The sequence below is a fragment of the Falco peregrinus genome, chromosome 2 (genome assembly GCF_023634155.1).
Source record: "Falco peregrinus isolate bFalPer1 chromosome 2, bFalPer1.pri, whole genome shotgun sequence".
Taxonomy (NCBI): domain Eukaryota; kingdom Metazoa; phylum Chordata; class Aves; order Falconiformes; family Falconidae; genus Falco; species Falco peregrinus.
In genome coordinates, this window is record NC_073722.1 from 77,664,822 (window position 1) to 77,692,732 (window position 27,911).

Consider the following 27,911-nt stretch of genomic DNA (forward strand, 5'->3'; position numbering starts at 1 on the left):
TGAGGCTGTGTTTCTAGTGAGCGGGCCAGGTGGTGTTGCAGGCTGGCTCGCTTCTTGCTTACGCTCTTCCCTTTGCACAGCACATTGCAGTAATTATTGGGCTGTGCACCCCTCGCGGCTCTGCTTAGCTTCCTTTATAACCAGTGAAGAAAATCGCACTGATAAAAGGCAGTTCATCTTTCTGCTTCAGTATGAGGTATCTCCTAGAACATCTGTCTTGCTCTTCACCAATTACAAAGGGAATCTAGATGAGCAGGTAGATACAGATGTTTAAATTTAAGATAGCTGGTGCCTCTCTGAGTGCCTGGAGTCACAGCTGTTGTGGGTTTTTGTGTTTTAGAGGTTCATGTGGCAACCTGGAATTGTCTCTGAGGGGATAAAGTTAGGTGTGGGTTTCTCTAACTCGGCAATTCTATATTCCCCTTTGCTTGTGTGGCTGCAGCTTAAGTACAGGAGAACCTAAATTAATTTTGATTCACCTTCAGACATGCAATTATTTCGTGGTGAAATACCAAAGCTTTGGCATATGGGCTGAGTGAGTATTTGAAAAATGGGAAAATTTGCTTATACACACACAAGTCTGTGTGTTGGTATATATGTACATACTCGTATGTATGTATACCTCTGTACATGCTTATATATATGTGTATATACACACTCCTGTATGTATGTGTATATGTATATATGCACACAAGCTGATAGTTTCCGTGGGTGTAGCCTGCAAACACCACTTTCAGTTCCACTTTCCTGTGCTAACAGTATCTGTAGGGTTAGTCCAAAGCCTGCTACAAAAGAATTTTTCTGCTCACGCCCTTGGAGAAGAATAGCTCATGGGCTAACCAAAGCTGAACTCCAGGTAAGTGAGGAGCGAACCATCTGACAGCAAACACTGAGCACTGATAAAACACATTAAGAGACCACAAGAGGTAAGGGAGAAATACGTCTTGCTGGTCATTCCAAAGGGAGGGTCAGAGAGAGAGGCAGTAGCAGCCTTGGCTTTCACACATTGCACTCTTATCACTGACCCAGGCTTTTACGGGTTGGCACATTTAAAAGAACCGATAGCGTTACAGCTCTTATGCCAACCAGATCCCCCAGGCGGGAATCCCCCTGCTACATTGCCAGGACGGAGGGGCGAAGCTGGAAGGAACCAGCAGCATGAGAGGAAGCTGGGTAGAGAACAATCAGCAAAAGAGATGAAACACAACTGTGCAGGCACCAGAGCTGGAGCTGGCACCCACGGGAGTCTTTTCTGTACAGAGGTGAGTTTGCGGGTTGGTGAATGCTCTAGGCATGGGAAGAGAGAGTGGAGCTGCAACACCAGAGCAAGAAGCAAGGAGGGAGCACTGGGAAGAGGCTATCTCATCTCTGCCACGGAGTCTTCCTCTGTGTGGGGGGTTCAGGGTGCTTGGGGCTGCTGGGCAGGGGCCAGCTCCTGCAGGAGTGCAGGGTGGGGAGGGATTCCTGGCTTCCAGCAGAAGTGGAACAGGCAGGTGCAATCACAGGCAGCTGGTAGGGCTGCATGGCCGGCAGGCAGCAAAAGGAAGGCTCGCCGGGAGAGCCAAGACATGCTGATGGGAGCAATGTCCTTCAGGAAATGGGAAAGAGGAAAGCATCAAATGAAAAAGAGACAAGCTGGGTCAGACTGTGCCGTTTCTGCTAATTTTCCTTGTGGGAGGGTGCCTTGTATGTTCTTTGTCCTGTTTATATGTTGCCCCACTTGTGTGTTGATACCTGCTGCCCAGGGAAGGCTGGACATGAAGGTGGGCTCTGTTTGCTCGAGGAATTCAACCAGGAAAGAGCTCACTGAGCAACGGTCTCAAGGCAGCGGGATCAGCTATCTCCTCACCTAACTCTGCCTTGTTGCACATCCTCTGTGTTGGAAATAAGAAGAGGCATGCCTATGGATGTGCGTGTGTGTGTATACACATGCATACCATTAAATCAATGCTCTGGCCAAGGGGCCAGTGGCACCCTGGGGTGCATTAGGCGGAGCATGGCCAGCAGGTCGAGGGAGGTTGTCCTGCCCCTCTACCTGCCCCCTGGTGAGGCCACACCTGGAGTACTGGGTCCAGTTCTGGGCTCCCCAGGTCAAGAGAGACAGGGAACTGCTGGAGAGGGCCCAGCGGAGGCTGCGAGGGCGATGAGGGGACCGGGGCATCCCCCTTACGGGGAAGGGCTGAGGGAGCTGGGCCTGCTCAGCCTGGAGAAGGCTGAGAGGGATCTCGTCGGTGGCTACACATACCTTAAGGGCGAGTGTCCAGAGGACGGGGCCAGGCTCTTTTCAGAGGTGCCCAGCGCAGGACAAGGGGCAATGGGCACAAACTGCAGCACAGGCAGTTCCGTCTGCACATGAGGGAAAACGTCTTTACCTTGGGGGTGACAGAGCCCTGGGACAGGCTGCCCAGGGAGGCTGTGGCGTCTCCTTCTCTGGAGACATTCAAAACCCACCTGGATGCAATTCTGTGCGACCTGCTCTGGGTGAACCTGCTTTAGCAGGGGGTTGGACCAGGTGATCTCTAGATGTCTCTTCCAACCCTGAACGTTCTTTGATTCTGTGATAACTGGGACATATGTAACACACACACAACCAAGTGCAAAGCAGCAACTTTCCCCAGTCTGCCTGTGGATTGATGCCTTCACCAACCAGTGACCCTCCCACTGCAGACTCTGTAGCACTGCTCAGATTTACCAGGGCTCATCTAGCTTGATAGCGCTCCCCAACCTAGAATCAATTTGCACACTGTTGGTGTGCTTTATTTTAGTGGTTACATTAGCCTTTAACATTTGTTAGCATTTCTAGAACCTCATTCGGTTGGCACTTGTGGTTTTATTTAAGAATATGCACATATTTCCTCGAATACTTCTACTTGCCTGGGCCAAGGAAGATAGTCTGAACATGTCTGATGGCTCAGACCCTTTGTCCATAACCCAGAAACACTTTAAATGTGTAGTTTGTCACAGCACCTTATGGTATAAGGGCATCTGTGCAAGTTTCTGTATTTTTAGCTGCATTTCAATTTGTGTGTGGCTTTTTTTCTTCCCAGTGCAACAGGGAAAAGTGATTCCTTGGTAGAACAATGATATTCTGGACTGGGGCTGTATTTCTGAGTGGGTGTAGAGAGGTCTGAAAAAAACTTTGTAAGTCAGGATCTTAAGCTGAATTATTAGACAGGAATGGGAAGTGGAAGAGAATGGGTGGAAATGCATGAGGTTGGGAATGGGATTTCCCCAAGTGTCTGCTCACATTACAGATGAGCAAAAAAAAAACACTTGAGAAAGATGCTCAGGGAAGTGGCAATAAAGAAAAGCATCCTATATCACCAGACGGGGTTCAGTCCTGCGTTCTCTGGTTGGTTTCAGGTTGGTAAGGTGGGGAGCCATTAGGCTCAGCTGGTATTGCCTGCACAGTACCTGCCTGGTTCCTTTCTTGCTGCCAATTTTTCATCTGTAAATAATCTACCTATAGCTAGATTTTGATTGGCCAGGTTGCCTGGTTGTTTCTTTTTCCAACATTAAGCATTTGGATGGCAATTTAAAAAATACCACTTAAATTTGTTGCTTGTGAAACTCATCTTTCTCCTAGCTTTGCTCCTGTGGCCTGCAGCACTGTTACCCATCCGGACTCGCAAGGCCAAAAAAGCCCCACAAAAAAGCCTCAGCTGGACAGCAGGTGAGTGTAACTACAGATCACAGTTCTTCGGGTGGGATTCACATGGACATATATCTAGGTATCTAAACTGTGGTGCTCCATTTTAAGTCAATGAGGTCATTTCTCTTGGAGTCATCACATCTTAGTATGGGTGTCCAAGAGACATGATGTGAAATGCCCCTGAAAGTTGTTATTTCTCTCCATTGACTTTGGAGGACATGATGGGTGACAGCTAAGTTGTGGGCATCTAAAGACAGGGGAGAGGACTGTGTCCTTCAAGATCCAAAGCTCTATGTCAGAGAAAGAGATTAAAGGAAAGTAACACAAAATGTCAAACTGTTTCTAGTCCTTCAGGTGGGAAGAGATGGAATCATTGAAAAAATAATCCACAACTTTTCCTCATTTCCTCATATGCCCAAACAATCTCAGGTAATTCTGCCACTTTTGAATAATTTTAAGCGATTTTGGCTAAACATAACGCAACTAGAAGGGCAGGACTTTTTTGTTATGAACTTGTCTGTGTGGGTGAGCTATTGTAAAATTAATTAAGAGTATGAAATCAAAGTACAGTAGCTTTTCTGCACAGAATCTTAATGGGATGACTGAAGGAGAAAGAAGTTAGTGGTACTTAGTGAGCCAATCTAACCCAACTAACCTGATACAGAGCCCACGATGATCTTGGGGAATCTGTTCATTGGCCATCTTGGGACTGGTTCACTCTTTTCACCCTCGGTAAAATACCTACTGGCGGGGGGGGGGGCGCGATTTGTGACACACTGGAGAAAGTTATATTTTAAAAGTGTATAAACAACAAAAAAAAAGGGGGTTATAATTCAATATGTAATGCAGGTTTTGAAGGGAAAACAGCCCTCTCGGGTTTCAAGAGTTGTTTTTCCAACTCCTCAGAGGGGCAGATGAACTAAAGTCACCTTGCTGGGAGTAAGGATGGGCTGGATATTGCAGCGAGCTCTGCAACACAGAAAGCCACATCAAATCAGTACTATAAAAGGCACAACTGTGGGAAGAAAGAGAAGTGACACAGGATCCACAGCTGTGTGGCTTCTCTTGAATCATTTCAGTCCAGAAGATGAGGAACAGGCCGTGGGGCTAGAAAAAGCTGATCTCATTTGCGGGAGGCTCCAAAAGCCTCTGCTCTTCCTTGTGACTTGGCCTAACCATCTCTGTCACAGAGACCCAAAGCAGAAAAAGTCACTGGCAGAGGAAAAGGGTGTGGCAGTAAAAAGGAGGAGCCAAGAGTCAGTAGGTTACAATGGTCAGTTTTCCCTCCTTTAGCTTCATTAGCCAGTATCAGACTGATGGCAACATGATAATGATGGCCTACACAGACATCCAGGCAAATATTTATTTCCCTGCTGCTAGCACATTTACAAACAAAATAGCCAAAGGCAGATAAAATGAGGAAAGGGACTGAAACATATAAGCCCTCTTCTCCCTGTTGTCAGAACTGAGATATGATTGAAATGAGTATTAAATGTGAATGTCCTTATCTCCCGTGAGACACTGACTCTTCTTGATGTAACCAGGATTTGAAACACATATAGGAGACTGTGTAGTAAAAAAAGAATAATACTCACAGATCCAGAAGAAAAAGACCTAATGCAGGGCTGGGGCGTGGGAGGAGTGGTGTATAGGGACTATTTAATAATCAGGCGAAGAATCAGATTTAGTAATAGTGTTGTGATTATTCAGATGTTTAACTGAATCCGAAAAAGATTTGTGCAACTTTTAATTGATTTATCCTCCCCTCTGCCCTGGTGAGGCCACACCTGGAGTACTGGGTCCAGTTCTGGGCTCCCCAGGTCAAGAGAGACAGGGAACTGCTGGAGAGGGCCCAGCGGAGGCTGCGAGGGCGATGGGGGGACCAGGGCATCCCCCTTACGGGGAAGGGCTGAGGGAGCTGGGCCTGCTCAGCCTGGAGAAGGCTGAGAGGGATCTCATCGGTGTCTACACATACCTTAAGGGCGAGTGTCCAGAGGACGGGGCCAGGCTCTTTTCAGAGGTGCCCAGCGCAGGACAAGGGGCAATGGGCACAAACTGCAGCACAGGCAGTTCCGTCTGCGCATGAGGGAAAACGTCTTTACCTTGGAGGTGACAGAGCCCTGGGACAGGCTGCCCAGGGAGGCTGTGGCGTCTCCTTCTCTGGAAACATTCAAAAACCACCTAGACGCAATTCTGTGCGACCTGCTCTGGGTGAACCTGTTTTAGCAAGGGAATGGACCAGGTGATCTCCAGAGGGCCCTTCCAACCCTGACCGTTCTGTGATACTGTGATTTGATAGTCCTCATTTCAAAATCTGAAACCACAAGAAAAAAAAGAGTAAATTCAATCTATGTAGCTTTTAACAAATTATTCTGGAATACTTGTATACTAATCTGTTTCATCTCTGAACAGTGTTAAATACAAATATATTTATAGTGCCGTCAACAGTACAGAACAGTAAAGGTTATGTTTTTGATATATCCAAAATGTACCTTCTTCAAAACTAACTACTCATCTTATATTTGCTCTGAATGTATCTCATATTTTAGGCAAAATAATGATGACACGCATTTGGCAAGTGTGGGCTATCTACATGATCTTCGCTGCAAACCTCTCTGAAGAGCAAGTGCTGAAGCAGGCTTGTCCTTCATGCGGTGCCACTGAGGTTTGCAACTGCTCTGCCAGGGGCTTGGACTTCATTCCCCCAGGGCTCACGGGCAAAATCACAGTGTTAAACCTGGCCCACAACAGGATAAAGCACATCCAGTCCCAGGACCTGCAGCAGGCTGTGAACCTGAGAGCCCTGCTGCTGCAGTCCAACAACATCAGCTCCATAGATGCGGACTCGTTTCGCTCCCTCGGGAAACTGGAGCTCTTGGACTTGTCAAATAACAGCTTGGCTTACTTGTACCCTGCGTGGTTTGGGCAGCTTTTTTCACTCCAGCACCTCCACCTTCAAGGGAATTCCTACAGAGACCTGGGGGAAAGCTCCCCCTTCTCTAGCCTGAGAAACCTCAGCTCTCTCCACCTGGGCAACCCCTGGTTCTCCACGATAAGGCAAGGGAACTTTGAGGGCATTGCGCTTCTCGACAAACTGTGGATTGATGGTGGCAACCTCAGTCAGTACGAGCCAGGAAGTTTGAAATCGTTTAAGAAGATAAATCACATGATCATAAACACAAGAAGTATTAATGTATTCTCAGCAATTGTCACGGACCTTCTCCACTCTGTCACTTGGTTAGAAGTGAGAAAAATAGCATTTAGTATACCTGCTGAAATTCACCTGTTGAAAGTCATGTCATCTTCTTTTGCAAAGAAAATTTCTTTTAAACAGACCTTATTAACAGATGCTACTGTGCCTGATATTGTCAGCATTTTAGCAGACATGCCAAAATTAGTGGAGTTAGAGATTATAGACTGCAGACTCTTGGGTACTGGACGATGGGAAGCACAAATTCTAGCAAACCAGTCACAGACTTTAAGAGTTCTGACAATAGAGAAATTATCTATAGAACAATTTTATTTGTTTACAGATCTCCATACTGTGGAAGGTCTATTATCTCTTGTTACGAAACTAACAGTTGAAAATACTAAGGTGTTTTTGGTACCGTGCCAGCTTTCAAAACATCTTCTGTCATTACAGTATCTTGACCTTAGTGCAAATTTGCTTGGAGACCCGAGTTTGGAGCATTCAGCCTGTAAGGGTGGTTGGCCCTCATTGCAAACTTTAAATCTAAGTCAGAATTCACTCAGTGACTTAGAAATCACAAGTAAAAGTTTGTCTCATCTAAGAAACCTAATTCTCTTAGACATCAGCCAAAATAATTTTGGTGAGATGCCAGACGTATGTGAATGGCCAGAAAACCTGAAATATTTGAATCTCTCCAGCACTCAAATATCTGAGGTCACCGCTTGCATTCCCCCAACACTGGAAGTTCTGGACGTTAGCGCTAACAACCTGAGGAGGTTTGAACTGCAACTGCCTTTTCTCAAAGAGCTGTACCTCACCAAAAACCAGCTGAAGACCTTGCCTGGTGCCGTGCCCATTCCAAACATAGTGGTTATGTCAGTCAGAAGAAACAAGCTCAACAGCTTGTCCAAGGAAGAGTTTGTGTCCTTCAAGAAAATGGAGCTGCTGGATGCCAGCGACAACAGCTTCATCTGTTCCTGTGAATTCCTCTCCTTCATCCACCACCAGGCCGAGATAGCCCAGGTGCTGGTGGGGTGGCCGGATGAGTACATCTGTGACTCTCCGCTGGCGGTGAGAGGGGCACAGGTTGGAGCTGTGCACCTCTCCCTGATGGAGTGCCACAGGTCCCTTGTGGTGTCGTTGATCTGCGCCGTGGTCTTCCTGGTCATCCTCGTGCTCGTGGCTGTGGGCTACAAGTACCACGCGGTCTGGTACCTGCGAATGACCTGGGCATGGCTCCAAGCCAAGCGGAAGCCCAAGCGAGCCCCGCCAAAGGACATCTGCTACGACGCTTTTGTCTCCTACAGCGAGAATGACTCCGACTGGGTGGAAAACATCATGGTGCGGGAGCTGGAGCAGGCCTGCCCCCCGTTCCGGCTCTGCCTTCATAAGCGGGACTTTGTGCCCGGGAAGTGGATTGTGGACAACATCATTGACTCCATCGAGAAGAGCCACAAGACGCTCTTTGTGCTGTCCGAGCACTTTGTGCAGAGCGAGTGGTGCAAATACGAGCTGGACTTCTCGCACTTCCGCCTCTTTGACGAGAACAACGATGCGGCGATTCTCGTCCTCCTGGAGCCCATCCAGAGCAAAGCAATTCCCAGGAGGTTCTGCAAGCTGCGCAAGATCATGAACACAAAGACCTACCTGGAATGGCCTCTTGAAGAAGATCGGCAGGAGATGTTTTGGTTTAATCTGAAAATAGCTCTGAAATCCTAGAAAGGGATATTAAAGAATGAGTATGTATCAAATGTTCTCTGGATTTGTTTCTCTTACCTGTTTGTCCCATCACCTACCTGTATCTCTAGAATAGAAAGCTGAGCTACTGTAAATTCTATTATTTGCTCTGTGATTATTCTCTTTGGGTCATGAATTGTTGTATTGGTTTGAGTTGGAATTAAGTTTCTTCGTAGTTTCTCCTGTGATGCTGTGGTTTGGATTTGTGACCAGTGTTGATAACAGGGGGATATTTTAGTTATTTCTGAACAGTGCTTACACAGCATTAAGGCCTTGTGTGTTTCTCTTGCTGTCCTGCCAGCGAGTAGGCTGAAGATGTATGATAATTTGGAAGGAGACACAGCTGAAAGAGCTGATCCCAGCTGACCAAAGGGATGTCCTATACCATATAACATCATGCTCGGCAACAAAAGCTGTGCGAAAGAAAGAGGAAAGGAGAATGTTTGCAGTTATGGTGTTTGTCTTCCCAGGTAACTGTTAGGCATGATAGAGCCCTGCTCTCATGGAAACAGCCGAACACCTGCCTGCTGGCAGGAAGCAGTGAATGAATCCCTGAATTCCTTGTTTTGCTTTACTTGCCAGCGGCTCTTGCTTTACCTGTTGAACTGTCTCAATCTCAGCCCAGTGAGTGAGTGGCTCTGCGGTGCTGGGCTGCTTTCCGGGGTTAAACCACAATTTTCTACACACATTAATCAGCAGTGTTAGCAAAAGCTGTTTTATTTAGATATTAAATGGTGAAAAGTTGTTTAGATATACAGCTATATAGTTTATCCATCTTTATCTATACAGCTATGTAGTTTATCCATCTTTATCCTTGCAAAAGCTTTAGGAGAGAGCCTGCCTTAGCCAAGGGGTTTTCTGCATTCTTTGGATAAACCACTTCTAATCAAATGCAATAAAAGTCAGTTTACGCAGCAAGGGTTTTTGTCCTAGCTCTCCTAGTTAGTGGATCTAAGGACTGATTAGATAGAAATAGGCAGTATTTCTCAATCACTGTCAGTTAAATGTCCAGATCTCCTGAGGATTGTGGCTGCAAGGCTTAATGTAAAAATGCACTTTCACATTGCAGTTCTGGCTGTTGTTCCATAGATGTTCTACGGCAAAACAACTTTCTTGTTGAAAGATCTAGGGAGGTTGATGTCTGTCTAGTTTCAGTGTACTCTGTGTGGGAATAGATGCTTCAGAGTGGTGCCCAAATACTATTCTGACTTGCTCAAATAGAGTTTAAGCTATTCTCAGCTAGAACGTGAGAAACACGACTATATATGTAGTCTTTGAATTCTACACCATATTCCTCTCTCCGATCAACAGTCTTAGCACAGGCACAAAAAAGGATGTTTCCTACCTCTTTGCTCTCTCTGTAAATGCAGTCCACAAAACCAGAGGGAGTAGAGAGCATCCCACCTCAGACATTGTGTTTGCTATCAGCTGGGGCCATGTTTTCTCAAGATTACCAGGACAAGGCCTCTGATTGCTGAAAAAGTGGAATAAATGGGAGACATTGGCACCAGGCTCTTCCTCCAGAGATGATTTAAAAAGAAAGGTTATCTTGGGTGATTCCTGCCTTGCAGAAAATTTCAGATGAACCCTAAGAGCTTGAATGTGGTAGGCCAGAGGGACCACTAACTTCTGGATCGGTTCAGGACTTATGCACAGGGTAGAACATTTCAGAAGCATGTACAGAAGAAGCAGACATGTACAGAAGCAGTCCTTAGGCGCCTTCACATGGAAATGCCTACAGCATTTGGCTGCATCTCTGATGAGATTATGTCCAAGTTATTGTTTTTATTGTTGTGTTTTGGTCTTGGGCATCTAACGTGTACAAAATCTCTGTTCAAACACCTCAATATTTGTAATTGAGTTGTAATTGAGTCTTAACTCACATCTAGCTTCCTGTTGTGTTACTGCTTTTAGGAAATTCTTCTCCGCACAGCCAATGTGTCAGTGATAGCAGAAGTCTCCCTGTCCTTTGTTAGCCATTGAAAAAGCTGAGGACAAACAATTAGGCAACTCTGACAGTGTAACACAGATGAACGATTTATTTATGTGCATTTTTGCATATATGAACGCAGACATAACACATTATAAGAATTATTAACTTTGCTACTTCATCCAAGCAAAGCCACCTTCACCCATGTACTTAAATTTGCTCTTTCTTTCATTTACTTAATGCTTTTAAAATTGCATCGTTTCCTATTTTTATCATTTAAACCTTACCTTCATTGGTAGCTGGCTTTATGCAACCTCTGCTTTATTCTCACATATATATTAAAGCATAAATTAAGCTGACCTGTATTTCTGATTTCTAATAACAGAGATTCTTAAAATACTGACCATATTTCATTTGAGTTCAAAAGCTACTTCAGCTAGGCTAATTACCTTTTTAGACCAGCTTCTCTGATTCCTAAGCAGAACTACCTGTTCTTGCATAAACATGCTGCATTTCAGTTCCTCACAGTGTGGCCAGGGTGGTATGGACGTCAAATATTCTGCCACTAAGCAGCAAGACTTATGTATCTCTTTTGATCTGGGTTTTGTTTTGTTTTTTTAAACCAATAGCAACATACACAATTGGTGGTTAGGGATTGTAACTTCATCCCCCTGTGTTTGAGGAGCTGGTTATTGGAAGGTGGGCCTTTTGAGCACGGTGACGGTAAGTCAAAAAGAACTTAATATAGGATTATTACCTACCAAGCACACCATAAACATTACCATAGTTAGAGCTTTTTGTAAATGGCCATTGGAAAATGTACGAGTTACGATACAACAGCTCTTCAAAGAGGTGAGAGAAAAAACCTAACAGTAATCTTGTATTACCTTAGTTTAACCAAATGAACAAACTATTGGGGTGCCATTCTTCAGAATTTGCTGTATACAAAGCCATTATTTGACTTAAATTCCTCCTTGTCTCCTGCACAATTTTCTGTAGTCAGAATTTCAACTAGAAGCTGCTACCAGTATATTTAATAACGAAACAATCTTAAAATACTTATTTTCCTTTTTTTTTAGAGGCTAGTCATTCTCAGAAATAAGCTTGGGTTGTTGTTTTTGGTTTTTTTTCCTAGCACAGGCTTCCCATTAAAGGCAGCAATTTCTTTTAATTCTTACTTCGAGAAAGTAAAAAACCACTTTAATAGCCTACTGTACAGTTGAAGAGACACTATCCTGTAAAAGTGTGTATAGCAGAACCAGAGTTCAACCAACTGCTATTTTCTCTAGTCTTTTAAAATTAAGTACAGGATATATATTATTGTAGACAAGTAAATATCCAATGTTTTGCATTCTCACCAGTAATCTGAGTCCTATTCTAGACTCAGTAATTAATGCCTTGGACAATACCTGTAACAACTGATTGCCAAACCACCAGATAACAGAGCCGGGCGAAAAGATGTCCACACAAAATGTGTGTGTTCCCACCTAATCTGTTGTTAAGGAAATTGCAGAGAAAATGCAACAATAGGTAAATCTTGGTGTTTTTCTTAGCCAGGCTCAAAGAAAGAGTATTGAGTTAAAATTATGAAATGCCTTTTCAACTTTTCTAATTCACTTCCTTTTTATAGGGATAAGGTTCAAATTAAATATCCTCCCCCAAATGGTTAAAATAAGCTTCAAAAAAGTAAGCCAAACTTGGCTTCGACTCAAATAGGTTTCTACAGGTGCAGCAGCAGATCTTTTATTTCATTTGCTAAAGTAAAAATTTTGTTTACTAACTACTGATAGAAAGGGGAAAAACCAGCACTTGCTCTGAAAGTGGATTATATCAGTTTTGTTATTTCATTAAAGAGCAAAATTGACTGCACGGTGTTTCTAAAACTGTGATTTACATTCTTTAAAATGTTCCTCTCATTATAAAAATGATTTCAGGATGTCATCAAATCAAGAAGGAAAATACATATGCACTTCTCTTTTCCTAGCTTGCTTGGGGTCTTAGATAAGATAAAGCCAAACAGAACTATCATATTTCCTAAATATAAATGTTCCTTAATAATAATTGGTTTTCCATTTATTTAATGTAGCCATCTCATCCCTCCACTGCAGATCAAAACAAGAATTAGTAAGTAATCAGGCTATGGTTTAGAAAAGCCAAATCAAAAGCATACTTGTTAGGGAGAGGGTATGGGTTACTTAACATCCTCTCCACATCATCTTTCTCAGGGCAGTATGGGCAAGTTTGGTTCTTGCCAACAATGCACCAACCACAGATGGATGAAACTTCATGAAACCCAGTATAAGGTGTACTGTTCAGGAATCTTTCAAATATAAACAAGGCCCAGTGCTTACATCTGCAAACTTGGTCAAACCAGCAACAGGTAATTTTAATGGCTGATTATGGATAATGCCTTTTCTTATAACCGAGCAGTTTCAAGTGACTTAAAACATTTTGAATATTGAGATTTATTTTAAAAGTTGAGTCCAATGTCCTGAACATCCACATTGGTATTCATATTTTCCAGCTTACAAGAAGCCAGGATACTTTTATGAACTACAGAAGGGGGTGATCAGTAACATTGTTCCAGGACGTACGTGACACCTTTCATTTTAGTTTCTGGAATGCAAAATACTGAGCTGTTTGGTACCCCAAACTATGAGACATTGGCTCTTCTGTCAGACTGTAGAGTATCTTAGTGCCACCGTTTGAGAATGGCTCCACATCTGCCTTGAAACTACCCAGCAAACACAGCCCCAGGCACAGCTGGAGGAAATCCTCTGCTGTATGTGGGAGCTTGCATCAGCAGACCTGAGCAATGGGGCAGTATCCTGCCTAGCACAGTGCCAGGCACAGCCACCTAGGCTGTGCACAACGTGCCTGGAAGGTGCACTTAGGCCTGAAACTGTAGGGTTATGGCCACTCTTGCATCAGTTTGTCAAAAAGCTGTGCGCCCTCAGCTTATGTCATAGAACTGAAATGTATTTCACGGTCCTATTTTTACTTATGTGCTGTTGTTTCTGAATGTGGTTTTGGTTCCTTTTTTTCTTGATATTTATTGCCGTTGCTTTTTCTTTTTTTTTTAATGCGGCACGAAACAGGAGAAAACAACAATTCCATAATTACATGGAAAGAATACACATGATTACAGGACAGCTGGTAGGTATTTTCAATGATCCCTTCTTCTTTTATATCCACAAAAATTTTCTGCCTGCGGACTGTGCAGATGTCATTGGACAAATCTCTTTTTGGTATGCCACTGGTGGTGTAAAACTGTCAAGATCAAGTTTACAGGGAAAAAAACGTCAAAGAACAACAAAATATTTGCTTATAGTCAAGGATGCATAAACACATTTTAAGTGCTGTCAAAGATAAGGACAGCATGAAAATGGCTGCAGTGGTCTTAGTTTACTGGTGCCGGGATGCACAGTTAACAAGAAATAATTAAAATCTTATTGCTGATGCAAGAACTTTAGTAACCCTCTGCTTGACTTTAAGTAACTGGGATATAAGAGAATTGTGCTGAGATGATCACTTTATCTGGAAAGGGAAGATAAGAGCTATAAAAAGGAAAGGGCAAGAAGAGGCTTTTGGGGGAAGTAAAAAGCTTGTCTTCCTATGGCAATTAGGAAAATTACGTAGCCTTTTGTACATAGGGACCTGCCTGTTAGAAACCCCAGATCAGGCCCTGGCATATGTCACTGGCTGCTACTTCAGTAAGACTATTCTTCTAACCATAACATTGAACAAGGGAGTTCAACAGATTGTCCATGGCACAAAAACAGGTCTCTTCAAGGAAAAGCATGGTTACTTTACTGCAAGAGTATCCAGTAGACTTTATTCTCATGAGCTCAGGGGCACAAGAGCTTACGAGCTCACTTCCAGTCCTTACAAGCAGTATTCAGGATGACGATGCCCAGCACTGACACCAATGGTGGAAGCCATGTAGTCAGAACAGATCCCTGCAAAGTGTCTTCCCATCACTCTAAAGTACAGTCTGTTAAACAGCTGTGTCACAGCAAAATCCATGGAATCAACAGACTCGATTCTGTCATAAAAATCACAAGAGCACTTGGGCGAGTCTGTTCTTGACCAAAATGCCAGAATAAAATAGCAATGAGATTTTTACTTCAGTGAGCTCCTGCTTCCTTCAAACTTCAGGTTTAGTTTCATTTTCTTTTGCAGCAGCAGACACCTTCATACTTGACAGCAAGATATGTTGAAAGCAGGCTATGAAATGCTTTTGGTGCCACAGCTACTCAGCTTTGTTACAGCAAGGCCAAGCTAACAGTTTCTTCTAGAAAGGGACTTTGCTTAGAGTCTTATTATTATAGAGAACAATTAGATACATTTCATTGTTTTGCAGAAGCAACAAGATCAGCCAAATCTCAATAAGGTGTAAGAGACCAGTCAAAGAAATGTTAAGTAATGTGGCTAAAAGCCCACTGTCCTCCTGAATACAAATTCCTTGTAATAAAATCTTCGCTAAATTGGAGCAAGTAGTATTTAACCCCCTACCCCAAAACACCCCCAACCCAAAATAGTCTGCAAAAATGTTAATATCTGTTGTCATATCTCTGAGACTGTATGTGTTACAGGTCTTGGGAGACTTAAACTTGGCTACCAAATACTCGTAATACCAGAGCTTCTCAGCATTAAAAAGGACTTGTCGTTTCTGCTGCCACAGGGCACAAAGAACCTTTAAAATAGATTCAACAAATTTCGCAGTTATATCTTTAAAATACACTGGTGAGGGAATTTAGCTGTTTAAATAAAATACCTGAACAGAATAAATCTTCACATTATTGGTAATACAAAACTGTTAAGTTTCTGCCAAGAACTTTCCATCAGAGTTATGTACTTCTTGGTTAATCAACTATGCAATATACGGGCAATAAATCAGACACTTAAAGGGAGCAGATGCATTATGTAGTTGATCTACACAATCTTGAGGAATCCCTGGAATTTCTGGTCAGACGATGCCTCACAGAATCCAGCATAGTAGTTCTGACTGGACTACCAGTCAGAGAGAAAGCTTGGAAAAGCATAAAGAAAATGCAAATTCTACCCATGCAAAAATTCTAGCTGGATTAAGAGGTTAGGTCAAGAATCATCTGGACATACAGTATTGCCTTTGGCAACAGTCAAAATAAAAAGAGAAAATCCTAGCAACTTTATAGCCTGGTAGAGCGGGAAATGGTAATTATCAGAGATTATAATGTGGTTTCGATATGAATGTGCTTATCTATTTTTACTCTTCATGTCAAGCCTTTTTATGTCTCATATCCTTCAGGTACATAAACGAAGGACTGCAGGTTAACTCAGTGGTTAAATTAGGGGATTAAACAAGAGAAGACAGTGGCTGTATGAAGTTTAAGGGGTTTCCCCTCCTCTCTTCACACCACAAACTAAGTTGCAAAATGACTAAATATCAAACTTCACACCAACTTTGCAGTAATGAAAATAAAGAAGTAAGAGAACCTACAGCTACGCACCATAAAAGAGATTTCATGTGTTGAGGTGGGTGGTGAAGAGGCCAGCCTAGAGCAATTTCACTACAAACATTAAAATCTATCAAATAGAGAATCGTAACAGTTGCCAATCCCAGTTTTACCTGAAGATACCCACCTTAAGAACATGTTAAATCCAAACAGGGTAAATATTATGGCTAGATAACCCACAATTCCAATCACATAACTCAGCTTATAGATCAGGAGAAGCCATTTGTAGACCAACCTGCAGAAAAGAGAAAAGAGATTGCTTAAGACCTTGCATATTTTGCAGAGTGGTACAGAAGGCCACATATGTAGCTTCTGCTGAAGTATTTGTATAAATTAAATGGAAGTTTTACACTTCTGTATTTCTCCCTTACTTAAAGGTGAATTTGATTTATAATACAGGAAAAAGTACAGGAAAAAAACCCAAACCTTTTCGGTTTGCTTCAATCTTCACAAGAAATGCTAATTGTAAACAGATGCCTAACATAATTAAAACTAACAGTTGGGAATTGTGAAGAAGGGAGAGAGACATAGGCCAGAGCAGGCCAAGAACAGGTAAAATACAACTAAGGTAAGTCAGATACAGTCAATTCAGTATACCACCAATGAAATTTAACTAAAATACTTGAAACCTAGCAGAAGCAACCTCTGACCCATTAATAGCTGTCTTTGTGAGTCTAGGGTGGAGAGGCAGAGTTTCAGAAGGCTGGAGAAGGAAGAATTACAGACCTCTCTTTATGGAAGCTGAGGGAGCTCTAAGGAATAAATTCGAACTATTTGGTATATATACCAAATTGAGCTCTTCAGGCTCAGTCACACCTGGAATGACTGCTGATGGTAAGGGTCTGCAAAATGAAAAACAAAGATGGAACTGATGGAATGAATTTAATTTTAACTCTTGTTTAATTATTTTTCATTTGCATGCCATGTTTGATAAACAGTGGTTTAGAGGAACTTATTCATATTGCAGTTGGAAGATTACTTCAAATGTAACTGTTAATCACACTTTTTGTAATCTGTGAAGATTTGTTCCAGGAAATTCTTATTTGCTTTTCTCCTTCTACAGGTTTCCTATAAGAAACAATACCAAAAAACCCCCACAACAAACCAAAAAAGGCAAAACCAACAAAAAAGGACATACTGTGGTGTTCTTCCCAAGGGAGGTTTGTGGGTTGCTCTGAAAGTGATTTGAATGGCAATAACTGAGAGCACTCCCCACATGGACAGGATCTCCACCAGTAAGGTCTGACAGTGAAATAAAGAGGAACGACCCACATCTGCAGCAGTGTGACCAACTTGGCCAAACTTGAGACAGAAATTTCCAAGTAACGACATCCTATGGCTCCATTTTGCATGGTTAGGTTTGATTAACAGATCGCCAAACTGTAAAACTCGTACAAAAAAAATGTGACTTGTGCAGCATCTGACACAGGAGAGCCTTTGACCCTAGAGTACAATGTTAGTCTGCCTTGCACCCTGTAAATAATTAATGATCCCAGTGTAGTATATGGTTATAACACTGAGATACAATTCATCAGACTCCCACATCCAATCCTCAAAAAACTAAACTGCCTATTCATAGAATTAATGTTACTGAAAAAAACATTAAAGTTTGTTTTCTAGCTCAAATTGTATATGGTGACTGCAGGACTAAGTCTTTGGGAGCAGCTTTCTGAAACTGGTGGAGGCAGTTTGGCCTTTAAGCCTTAGAAGTGCTTTTACAAACTTGTAGAAAGGCACATTTGGCTGTGTTAGTTTGGGATGCCACTCAGTTACACAAACACAGCACCAAAAGTTTTCCTTGAAAACTCTTCCTACAGCACAACAAAATGCTGTGGCTTGAACTTTTGAACCTTTTTTTCTAAATGAAATTATTTCAAACTTAGTATGTATATTTGCTTGAATTGCCCACAGTGATGAAATATTCTACTTCTTTTCCAACAAGCAAATATGTGAAACCCACTGAAGAGTCAAAAGCCCTGTAATATCAGTTCTCTCCGTGATTACATCAATGAACTGTGGATTTGGAATTGTGGAAGCCTAATGATGACAAAGATAAAGCAGGACTGACTTTAATACATGTTTGTAGAGTTAGCTCCTGCATTTTTACAGAAAGGTTATGTCCTGGTTTCATCTGGGATAGAGTTAATTTTCTTCTTATTAGCTGGTGCAGTGTTTTGGATTTGGTGCGAGAACACTGCTGACAGCACACGGATGGGTTTGTTTGTTGCTGGGTGAGGGTTATACTGTGTCCAGGACTTTTCAGTTTCTCAGTCCCTGCCAGCGAGAGGGCTGGAGTGGCACAGGGAACTGGGAGGGGACACAGCCAGGGCAGCTGACCCAAACTAGCCAAAGGGATATTGCATGCCATGGGATGTCACACTTTGTGTATAAACTGGGGGGCATCGGTCAGGGTGAGCTGACCATTGCTTGGGGACTGGCTGGGCATCGGTCAGCAGGCAGTTGTGTTGTGCATGACTTGTTTTTCTTTCCTCCCTTCCCTTTGGATTTCATTCCTCTCCCTCTCTCCCTCCTTTTCCTTATAACTGTTATTGTTGTTATTATTGTTGCTCTTTCATTTTTATTTTATTTCAATTATTGAATTGTTCGTATCTCAACCCTTGAGTTTCACATTCCATTCTGATTCTCCTCTCCATCCCTCTGGGTGAGAAGGGAGTGAGTGAGTGGCTGCATGGCATTTAATTACCACCAGGGTTAAACCATGACAGGTTACTAAAAATAAAGAAAAATAAACCTAAGGGGAGATGATTTTCAAATTTTTGTTTGATTTGGGGCAGGGGGATTTTTTTAAAAGCAAACAAAAAGCACAATCCATCTAGAGTAAAAATCTATTTCTATGGAAGAAGAATCTCCTTCCTTGATCCAAGAAGCAGAATTCTGAAGGAATGTGTGTTTCTCCCTGTAAAACCTAACACAGTTTTGCCACAGATTTCAGTTGAAGCAGGACTGGATTATGATTCTTCTAAGAAAAAGAAACTTAGAAAAGACTGCCCGAAACCCCAGAAAGCATATAACTATTGAGCAAACCGGTATTTCACAATGTAGGTTTAAATATATTAACAGATAGAAACTCCTGTAAAATTGTTACCACACAGCATCATTAGATCACATCACTGATGCATTTCACCACCTGAATTTACAGGACCTGCTTGTGACCTTTACAAGTCTGCTGCTTGTGACCATAAAAATGACAGCTCCTTCCATGCTGCACAGCCCTTCTGGCATGCTACAGGTCAGTGGTCCACACACATCCCTGAACATGGAGCCTGAGGTCTCCTGGCCTTCACCAGAAGCCACCAAAGGCTCCTTGTTGCCTGCCTGCCTTGCTAGTCAGACATGATCCTCCTCCAATGCGCTTACGTGCTGTGCGTTGCTTTTTTTTCAGTAGACTGAAAGTAAAGTCTGAAGAAACAAAGCCCAAACTGAACAGGCATGCATCTTCAGTAAAGTAGTTACTTTCTAATACAAACCTGTAACAGAACTTTGTTATCATGTTAGCTGTAAAATAAAATGCTAATTAAATAAAAAAACAGTATCACAACCTTTGCTCTGGGGATGCTGTTATCAGATCAATTGGTATATATTGTTTGCAGTAGTTGTTTCAAATTTTCTTATTGATTTTTATGTCTTCCAGGTTGTGAATTTTAATACTATTAGCCTCTACATGAAATGTATTAGTGTTTTGTCATTTAAATGAGGAAAAAGATAGGAATCGAGTTATGCAGATGAAACCCCCAGTATTGATTTATTATTAATACTGAAAGGTCACCATCTGGACAATTCCATAAAATAATACATCTGTATTGCTGCTAAATGGGAGCTTTAACATCTGGATCATATTATTCCAAATTTTCCTCATCCACCCATCATAGCAAGAGGAATTTCCTGACAAATCAGATTGCTGCCCAAAGGTAAAATGTTTTTCTCATTACCGTACTTTAAATGAGCTCAAAAAGACCTAGAAGTGAAGTCAGCATCAGCATCATAGACAACTTTCCCATTGTCTAATTATGCAGATTAAATAGGTCATACAAGCACCGAGTGAAAAATGTCCATCTGTCCTCTGCTTCCCTCACAATGCTCCCACTACTCCGAGCGAGTAAGAATGCCTATCACCAGCAATTTCAGCAGAAGAGCATTATTCCGCTATCCTTTCCATCTTATAGCATATGGTGAAAACTGCATACATAAAGAAAATAACTGTAATAATTAGATTTATTGTGAGGGACTGACCTTACCAGAACTTGTTAACTTGGCAATGCAAGCTAACTGGCTCTTTAAAAATCTAGTTCCTTTTGATGTGGACATATTCAAATACTCAAAAGCATATGCATGGAAGAAATAATAAATCAGCTGTTTGGGGTTTTTTTAAGGTTTAAATAATGTGCTTATACTTTGATAGTACATTGGAAACTGGCAGGGATTTCTATATTAAGTAAATCAACCAACCTTATTTTCAAGATTTGCCTCATTACTTAGGTATAGAAATAAATGCTGTCATAACTATGCTGCTTCATTTTTCAACTGTATTCCAAAGTAAGTTCTCATTACATGACTGTCACATGGTACAAGATACACAATCAGTAAAATGGGCAACCACCTATGGGACTAGATGTAAAGCTTTTGTTTTTGAGATTGTTCGGAGACCATGACAAATCTGCCTTTTTATCTCAGATATTTTAAGACTTCTGTTATGCAAGAGGAGAAAAATTTTGTCCACATATATAATATTTCTTTAACTTTCATCAATAGACAGCTTCTGACAGCAAGCAAATTGCATTATAGGAATCAGCTGAGTACCAGGATAGTATATATAGGAATCAGCTGATAGTGAGAATTTCCTTTGGGAAAATACAGAGTCAAAGCACTAATAAGCTTTTCCCTTCCTTCCCCATTTGATATGCTAGACTGCTGCCTTTATGTTGAGAAAAATGAATAAGATAGGCTAGGACAAGGCAGGAATGTTTTTTCAAGGATGTTAATTCTCTGACTAGGATTCTTTGTTGCCACCTCACATCCCAGAGCACATACTACAGTTGCAAGCACATCTTACTGGGTTAGAGGAGTGCAAAGTTTGTGAGTGAAATGGAGAAATGAGAGCATTATCTGAACACAGATACAAGCCTATTGAAAAATCAGATTTTTACAGTGTGAACTGGCAGAACACAGGCTCCACATTTATTTTTTTAAATTTCAAATAACAATAAAATTCTCAAAAGTAACTGAAAAATTATCATTTTCTTTAATCTGCTTCCTCATCATATGGGAGTTAACCCCAAACTGTCAGCAACGATCTAGAAAAAAAACCACCCACAGTTGTCAGTAGCCTACATTTTATTTCAGGCTAAGACTTACTAGAAAAAACCTACTCCTTATCCCCGCCCCCTCGTGCTAGGATAACACCCCTGTTACTCTATACGTAGCCATCTGGTGAAGGGTAATCTCTTCCCTCTTGCCAAAATTATCTACAGCTGAGCCTTGGTTGCTTTGCTGCAACTTTTTTGCTCTGGCCTCTTTGAAATAGGAGCTTTCCTAGTATGCCTGCCTTTTTTTTTTTTTTTCCTCCCCCAGGAGATATTTTACATTCTTGATAAGGCTGGATAAGGCTCTTTTGGAAGATACATGCTGTTGCTGTTTCTCTTGCATCTAGTAAGTAGTAGCTGCTTTCTTACTTTTTTTTTTTTTTCTTTCTTTTTGAGCAAGCTAATGAATGCCCTTTCCATTTAGGGCTGATTTTATGCTCCCTTGGACCTTCATTTCCTTTTTCTTTCAAAAAGAAACCAAACTTTTCTTCTTTACATGTTTGCAAAGCACTTTGAAGGGGAGGGTGGGAGTCAATGACTGCAATCCTTTGTTTTATTTCTACTAACAGGACTGTGCAATTCCCTCTGAGCTCTTACTATGTCTAAGAATTGCGTAAGCATCCAAAGCAGGGATGTATATGTGCAAACACCCACCATGACCTCGAAGAATCAGACAGAAAGGTTTGCCTGATGCTGCCTTCCAAGCCATGATATGTAATGGAGGGCTGGCTACTTGTTTCTCTGATTTCTTGGGACAGAAAATAGGAAAAAAAAAAAAAAAAAAAAAAAAAAAAAAGCAGTTTTTGAGCAAAGAACTGGAGCCTCCTGTTGAAAATAACGTGTTCTACCTTTTCATCCAATTTCTCTTCTCTTTTGCTCCTAAAGATGCAAGTGTGTTGTTACAGGCAGGGGAAAGTGTTTGGTTTCTTTTCTTCAGTATTAGATACTGCTGTGCATAACCTACCTGTATGTGAACTACACATGCATAAACCAAAAGGTCAAAAGCTGGACAGCAAGGAAGAGAAATGCATAAGCAAGCAAAAGTAGAGGGCTGTTTTCTCTTTAGTGAGCATGTGGCTTTTTTTCAAATTTTGACTTATTTAAATGTTTCCTACCAAATCAAACAAAAATGATATGCACGTGAACACAAGCATAATAACTGCCACCTGGAAGAACTGTAATGCAGAAGTCTAGACCTGCCTGTACTTAGGGAAGCAGTAGATCTTGTTGTTTATTTTTATGTTAAATGGACAATTTCCTGTATGCATTAACGAAGTAGTTTACATCCTAAATGTGACTATCTACAGTTTTTGCTCCTAAATCAGAAGGTTTTTTTAGCTAATATAACAATGTGTACTAGTTATTTTTCATATATCTTGGGTAAGGATCTCATTAATCATTCTACTTTGTATCAACGTTTGTCCTATTTGTTACCCTTTAAAGCACAGTGGATCAGATTTTGGCAGTTACTATGCTGACAGAAATTTCTAACTTTAACTTTGCTGCATGACATACTTTTAAAGAAAGCAAGCTAATGCAATGAGATCAACAATATGTTCAAAAACTGTATAAAACTATCTGGATATGAAACATTAAAGCAATTAATACACAAACTTGTAAGTTGCTTTGATGACAAACACTCTTGTTACCTAACATGGAATAAATGCAATATCCATCTACTGGCAGAGATACACTGTAAGTAGCATTCACTATCGTAAAGTAACTTCATACACAGATAGGTGGTAGGTGTGAGAAAATATTCCTCTCCCAACTAAAGAGAGCATGAAGTGGAACGGCCAAAAAGTGCAAAGCGAGTTTCTCATTCTCAGTGCAAATGTCAGCTTCTGGTGCTACTATTTTTACTGAAAGAGGCTCTGTTTCTGTTCCTCTTTTACTGGAGAAGGAGGTCTTGCTGCTGCCACGCAGCTATGCACTGAAAATTGAGGCCCCAACGTGTTTCTAGTGCAGATGGTCTTGGTTTTTTTTTTTTTGTTTTGAAATGCACTGCAAAACTAAAAAAAAAAATAAAAATCACAGTCTTACTAAAGTGTTGCAATGGCTGTAGTTGTACTGGAGCCTCCCTAAATTAGTCTAAATGCATTTAAAAGTACCTTTTTTCCATATTGGCTATGTAGGTGTGACTGGCTACCGTAAACAAATAGTTGGGAATGAAGCTTCAGTTGCTGAAGACTAAGCTAAACAAGTAATAAGACTGTAGGAGGTCTAGGCTACTGGCATTTTTGACAGAGGTTAGGCCTACGTAGTACGTGTCAGCTTTAAGTACTGCTAAGGAGGATAACACCAAAGCAACAGAGTGCAAGCTTTTTAGATTCCCACAGGTTTTCCCAGTCAGATAGGGACTTTCCAAGCTGCTTATCATTGCACGCATACTTAGAATTCAGGTGTGTATCAGCACTGATTCAATACCAGTCTCATGCAAAATATTTTCAATGGAAAACAAAGACATGGACAGTGTGAGTGACTTAGTCACTTCAGTGTTGTGTTCTTTAGTCTAAAGGTCTGTTGAAATCAATAAGACAAAAACTAATAGAAAAAATACTTGAAAAGCCTGAACTGAGATGCTGACATGAGCATAAAATTATTGAATCATACAGCAGAACTGGTCTAGAAGAGAAGTTAAAGAGAACATAATGGTAAAGCAATATTGTATATGATTATGCTATACATGCTCAGGTATTGTGTGTGCTCAGGGTCAGAAGTGTGTGTTTCTAAAGGTAGAGAATTAGTGACATGAATCTAAAATCCTCAGGGAGCTGTGCTACCTATGATTTCATTAGACACTTCACCTGTATATATGCTGCCATGAGAAACATCTCATCACTGCTCCTAACGCTGTAAAGTATAGCTGAAGAGCCTGTTTCACAACCTCTGTATTGCAATTTTATGCCACTGTGAAACTCCACTAACAGTAAAGCTGTCATAGATAAGGCTGGGTTTATATCCCATACTAAAACAGTTTCTGTAAATTGTATCAAGGTTTTGTTCTTTAGCGTTTAACAGACCTGCCACATCAGGAGGTATGATGCTTTAGAGTCTGAAGAGCAATTGTCAAGACAAAAAGTATTGATTGTGACAGTCATTGATGCCACTACTATTAAGAAGTTCACCTACCAAAAACTGGATTTCAATCTACGAATGGCTTAGGGCACTCAACAGCTGATGAAGATGGGAAAACTAAGCAGCTGCTTGTGTGCTTAAAATTCTGCCTGTCTGAAACATCTGTGTAATCCCCATTATCTGTTTAACATTCACTGAAAACTCACATTGCTTTTTAAGAACTGTCCCTTTCTGAGATGCCTAACTTTTTTTTTTTTTTTTTTTTTTACCTATTGAATAGGGAGGTCAGGGGTGGAAATCATGTCACTCTAGTTTTCTCAGGTTTTCAGAAAAGTCTGTGGTAGGGGAAAGGAAGTGAGCTGAAGCACCATAAGCCCCAGTTTTATCACCTTAACCACAAGACAAGCTTTCTCACTAATTAGGCTTGTGCATGAGTAACTTGATGAATAGAGGTCTTGAATTCATTCAGTAAACCCTCTGTAGTGTTACTTTAGCTGGATAAGGGTAGTGACTTTGTTCTCCTACCTAGTCCATTATTAGACAGTTGTTTGAAAACTCAAAGCCTTTTCCTTAAAAGCCTTCACCTGCTAAAGACTGACTATAGTATCAGTATGCATACACAGAAAATAAAATACAAGTTGTTTCTTCTTCCTACATAAAAGCTATTCTTCACCTGATCAAGAGTCATGGCTTGCTGTTTTCCACAGAGGCTCGGTCGTCTAGGTGTAAACACTTAGGAGTATGTCATGACTCCCAACTGTTAGTTGAGAAAGATGATGTCTTAACCACTACAGCTCCAAACCTGCTGTCTTTCTGACAAGCTATTCACATTGCGCCATCGACAGTGTCTTTGCTTCCACTGAACATGCAGGATTTGGGCAACAAGCAAGGTTGCAATAAGAACAGGAACCATCTCCATTCGCATTGATTCAGAGCCATGGTGCTTCCCATGCATCTTCCAGAGTTGCAAACAGAAAAAAAAATTTGCGTGCTATTAAAAAAAGAAAAAAAAAAGTCTAGATTGATTTTTTTTATACCTAAAGGGGACAGTAAGCCTATGTACTGAGAGATACTTTACGAGGAAATAGGTTAGTGTTGTTATGCACGAAGGTAGAAGGTAACAAACTAGGTGACAATACTTGGTCTTTGTAATTAGAGCTATTATCCTGAAAAAGGAAATGTGTAGTAAAGTAATGGGCAGACAGTTGTCTTTTTTTTCTTTTCTTTTTCTAGTAACTTGGTCCTGAACATTAATATAGCCACAAATACATACTGCTTATAAACTTTGAGCAGGCATTTCATAACCACGGATCTGAGCCCCACGTAATCTGCTAGCCCAAGGTAAATGCAAACACAGAAGAGGGCTTAAACCCGTTTCAGCTTCCTTCCCTATAAAGTGAGAAATGTAGCTGGTATATATCTTCCTTCTAGAGGTAATAAAAGTGTATTTGAGCCCCTAAGGAAGGAGGGGATTGTCTTGGAGTTATAGATCAGCCTCCTTCATAACCAAAGCTGAGTGAGCTTCTGTGTTAGATCATGCCCATGTAGTAAGAACCTTGATCTTCATCTGTGCTTGACTCAGATTAACTTGGATGTTAGTTTTCCTCTGACCTGGAGCTTTCTGGGCCTACATTTCAGGACTCAACAGCACCTCCTCGCCTCTAGATCTGTGTATGCGCTGAGTGTACCCCAACTTAACCCTGAAACGAAGTTAAAGAGACAGACATGCACTGTCTCCCTTCCCCTTCCATGCTCTGGTCCCTGAGGGGAGAACCACTGTGTGTATGGGCTGGAAGGCAGCAGCAGCATATTCTGGTTGACACCTACCATGGATGATATGTGGATTGAGACCTTGTGTCATGGTGGCTCATGAGCAGCATCTACTCTGTCCAGCCACAGCCAGTGTTACACCAGTTGGGATCCAGATTTGGGCAAGGAAGTATGCAAAAGCCCAAAGCCGTTCTTTGTTGCTATCACTTGCTATCCCATGTTGGGCAAACTTAGAATTCAGTTAAACCTTTTGACTTCGCAGAAAAGTGGATATAGGTTTAAAACGTGGTTCTTTCTACCCCTTCTTCAGAAGCAAATGTGCAACAGTAGCCATGCTTTTTTTACATTTAAAAAGAAATGGCTACGTGATGGATGCTGTGCTTGGATGCCACAGCAGCACCAAAGTGGGTACCGATACCATTGTCAAATGTCTGTCTTTCCAGCTTTATGCAAGTACCACACCTTCTTCTGTTAACTCTCTGGAAGCATCTCATCAGTGTGATGGACTTGGTGTCCCTCAGGCTGCAATCAAGGGTGCCCCCTTATGGGCAGCACACCGGCTGGTGGGCAAGTCTACAGCTGGAGATAGCATAATTAATATGCATCCTAAAGGCAGCAACAGGGAGATAACAGGCTTTTCTCTCCACCCCCCACCTTAAGCAGGCATTAAAATGATGGTTGAAGGACCATTTCTTTATATTAGACTTGCAAGGACAGGAAGTGTTATATTTATTGTACCTAAAGGAAAACGTTGTACTGCCAGCAGCAACCTCTGTAATGATCGCTGTAAAGCTGTTCCCTATTTTGTTTTGCTGAGCAACTGATTAAACTGACAGAATAAAAAGTTCCAGTGAAACTTCTCAAGAAAAGAAAATTCCTTACTAACGACACTTCTGTGAAGAAAATGTTAAAGGTTTCTGATATTGCTATAAATGTACAATTCATTTAACAAAACATTTACAAGCGGTATGTAAATTAACTTGCTTCCATTGTTCCTCTGTTGATAATAAATCTGTTGATAATAAATAATTTTCCTGAAACACATTCAAACCAAGTATTATAACTTCATAGTGAGCAACAGCCAGATGGGTTTTCTCCTCTTAAACCTCACCACCCCTTCTGTCCTGTGAGTTGCTGAACATGTTGGTGAGTTCCTTCTGCCCCTCTCGCCTGGAAGCTGCTCGGAAACCCAAAGATGATGGTCATGCAATTTCAATCGCTGTGATGTACGATGGGTGCAGCTAATGAATCCTCTCAGGGTAGCCGACCAGCAGGGATGATGGCATACTCCAGAGACCTACAGTTATAGCATAACTTCAGCCAAAAGTGACCTTGGCAGTTATCTGGACCAACCTCCAGTCCAAAACAGAGTGAAGGACTTCAGGTTGCTCAGGGCTGAGTTATTATCTCCATGGATGGATATTTCACTGCCCCCATGGGCCTCCCATGGCAGCAAATCCTCCTCTTCAATACATGAGGACAGAATTACTGCAACAAAATTAGCAAGCTGATGTTTAAACGAAATGTCTCCTAGGCTTCATCAAAAAGGTCTTTTGGCTACTCTAATTAGGCAGCTGTACAAGTCCACCATAAAGCATGTGGTAAAGTTCACACAAAAAAAGGCTGAAAAGGCGAGTTTGAGAGTATTTGATGAAGTTTAAAAGTAGCACTTCTGGTTCCAAACTGGGTTCTGTCAGACAAGGTCATTATCAAAGATGGTGTTTAGTTCTTGTTT

General features: G+C 41.5%; 1 protein-coding gene and 1 long non-coding RNA gene across 5 annotated transcripts in view; both read left to right on the forward strand.

The window, feature by feature from the left end:
• The first annotated feature begins 740 nt into the window (after nt 1–740).
• On the forward strand, nt 741–12,378 carry LOC129782537 (toll-like receptor 2 type-2). Of its 3 annotated transcripts, none has more exons than XM_055795380.1 (5): nt 741–856; nt 1,090–1,262; nt 3,587–3,673; nt 3,999–4,081; nt 6,202–12,378. In XM_055795380.1, the coding sequence occupies exon 5, from the start codon at nt 6,210–6,212 to the stop codon at nt 8,559–8,561; it is 2,352 nt and encodes a 783-aa protein (XP_055651355.1). In that variant the 5' UTR covers nt 741–856; nt 1,090–1,262; nt 3,587–3,673; nt 3,999–4,081; nt 6,202–6,209; the 3' UTR covers nt 8,562–12,378. The 3 variants fall into 3 exon arrangements, with proteins under 3 accessions (XP_055651355.1, XP_055651354.1, XP_005232555.2); XM_055795379.1 differs by lacking the exon at nt 3,999–4,081 and having other exon boundaries at nt 6,202–8,581; nt 8,881–12,378; XM_005232498.4 differs by lacking the exon at nt 3,999–4,081.
• A 5,078-nt stretch (nt 12,379–17,456) lies between these two features.
• The window catches only part of LOC129783804 (uncharacterized), a 34,349-nt gene continuing 23,894 nt past the window's right edge, over nt 17,457–27,911 (forward strand). The window contains exons 1-2 of one of the 2 annotated variants that reach the window (XR_008745713.1): nt 17,457–19,257; nt 19,411–21,674. This is a non-coding gene — a long non-coding RNA (uncharacterized LOC129783804). Of the gene's footprint in view, nt 21,675–27,911 lie in introns of both variants that reach the window. The other variant, XR_008745712.1, reaches the window with a different exon arrangement.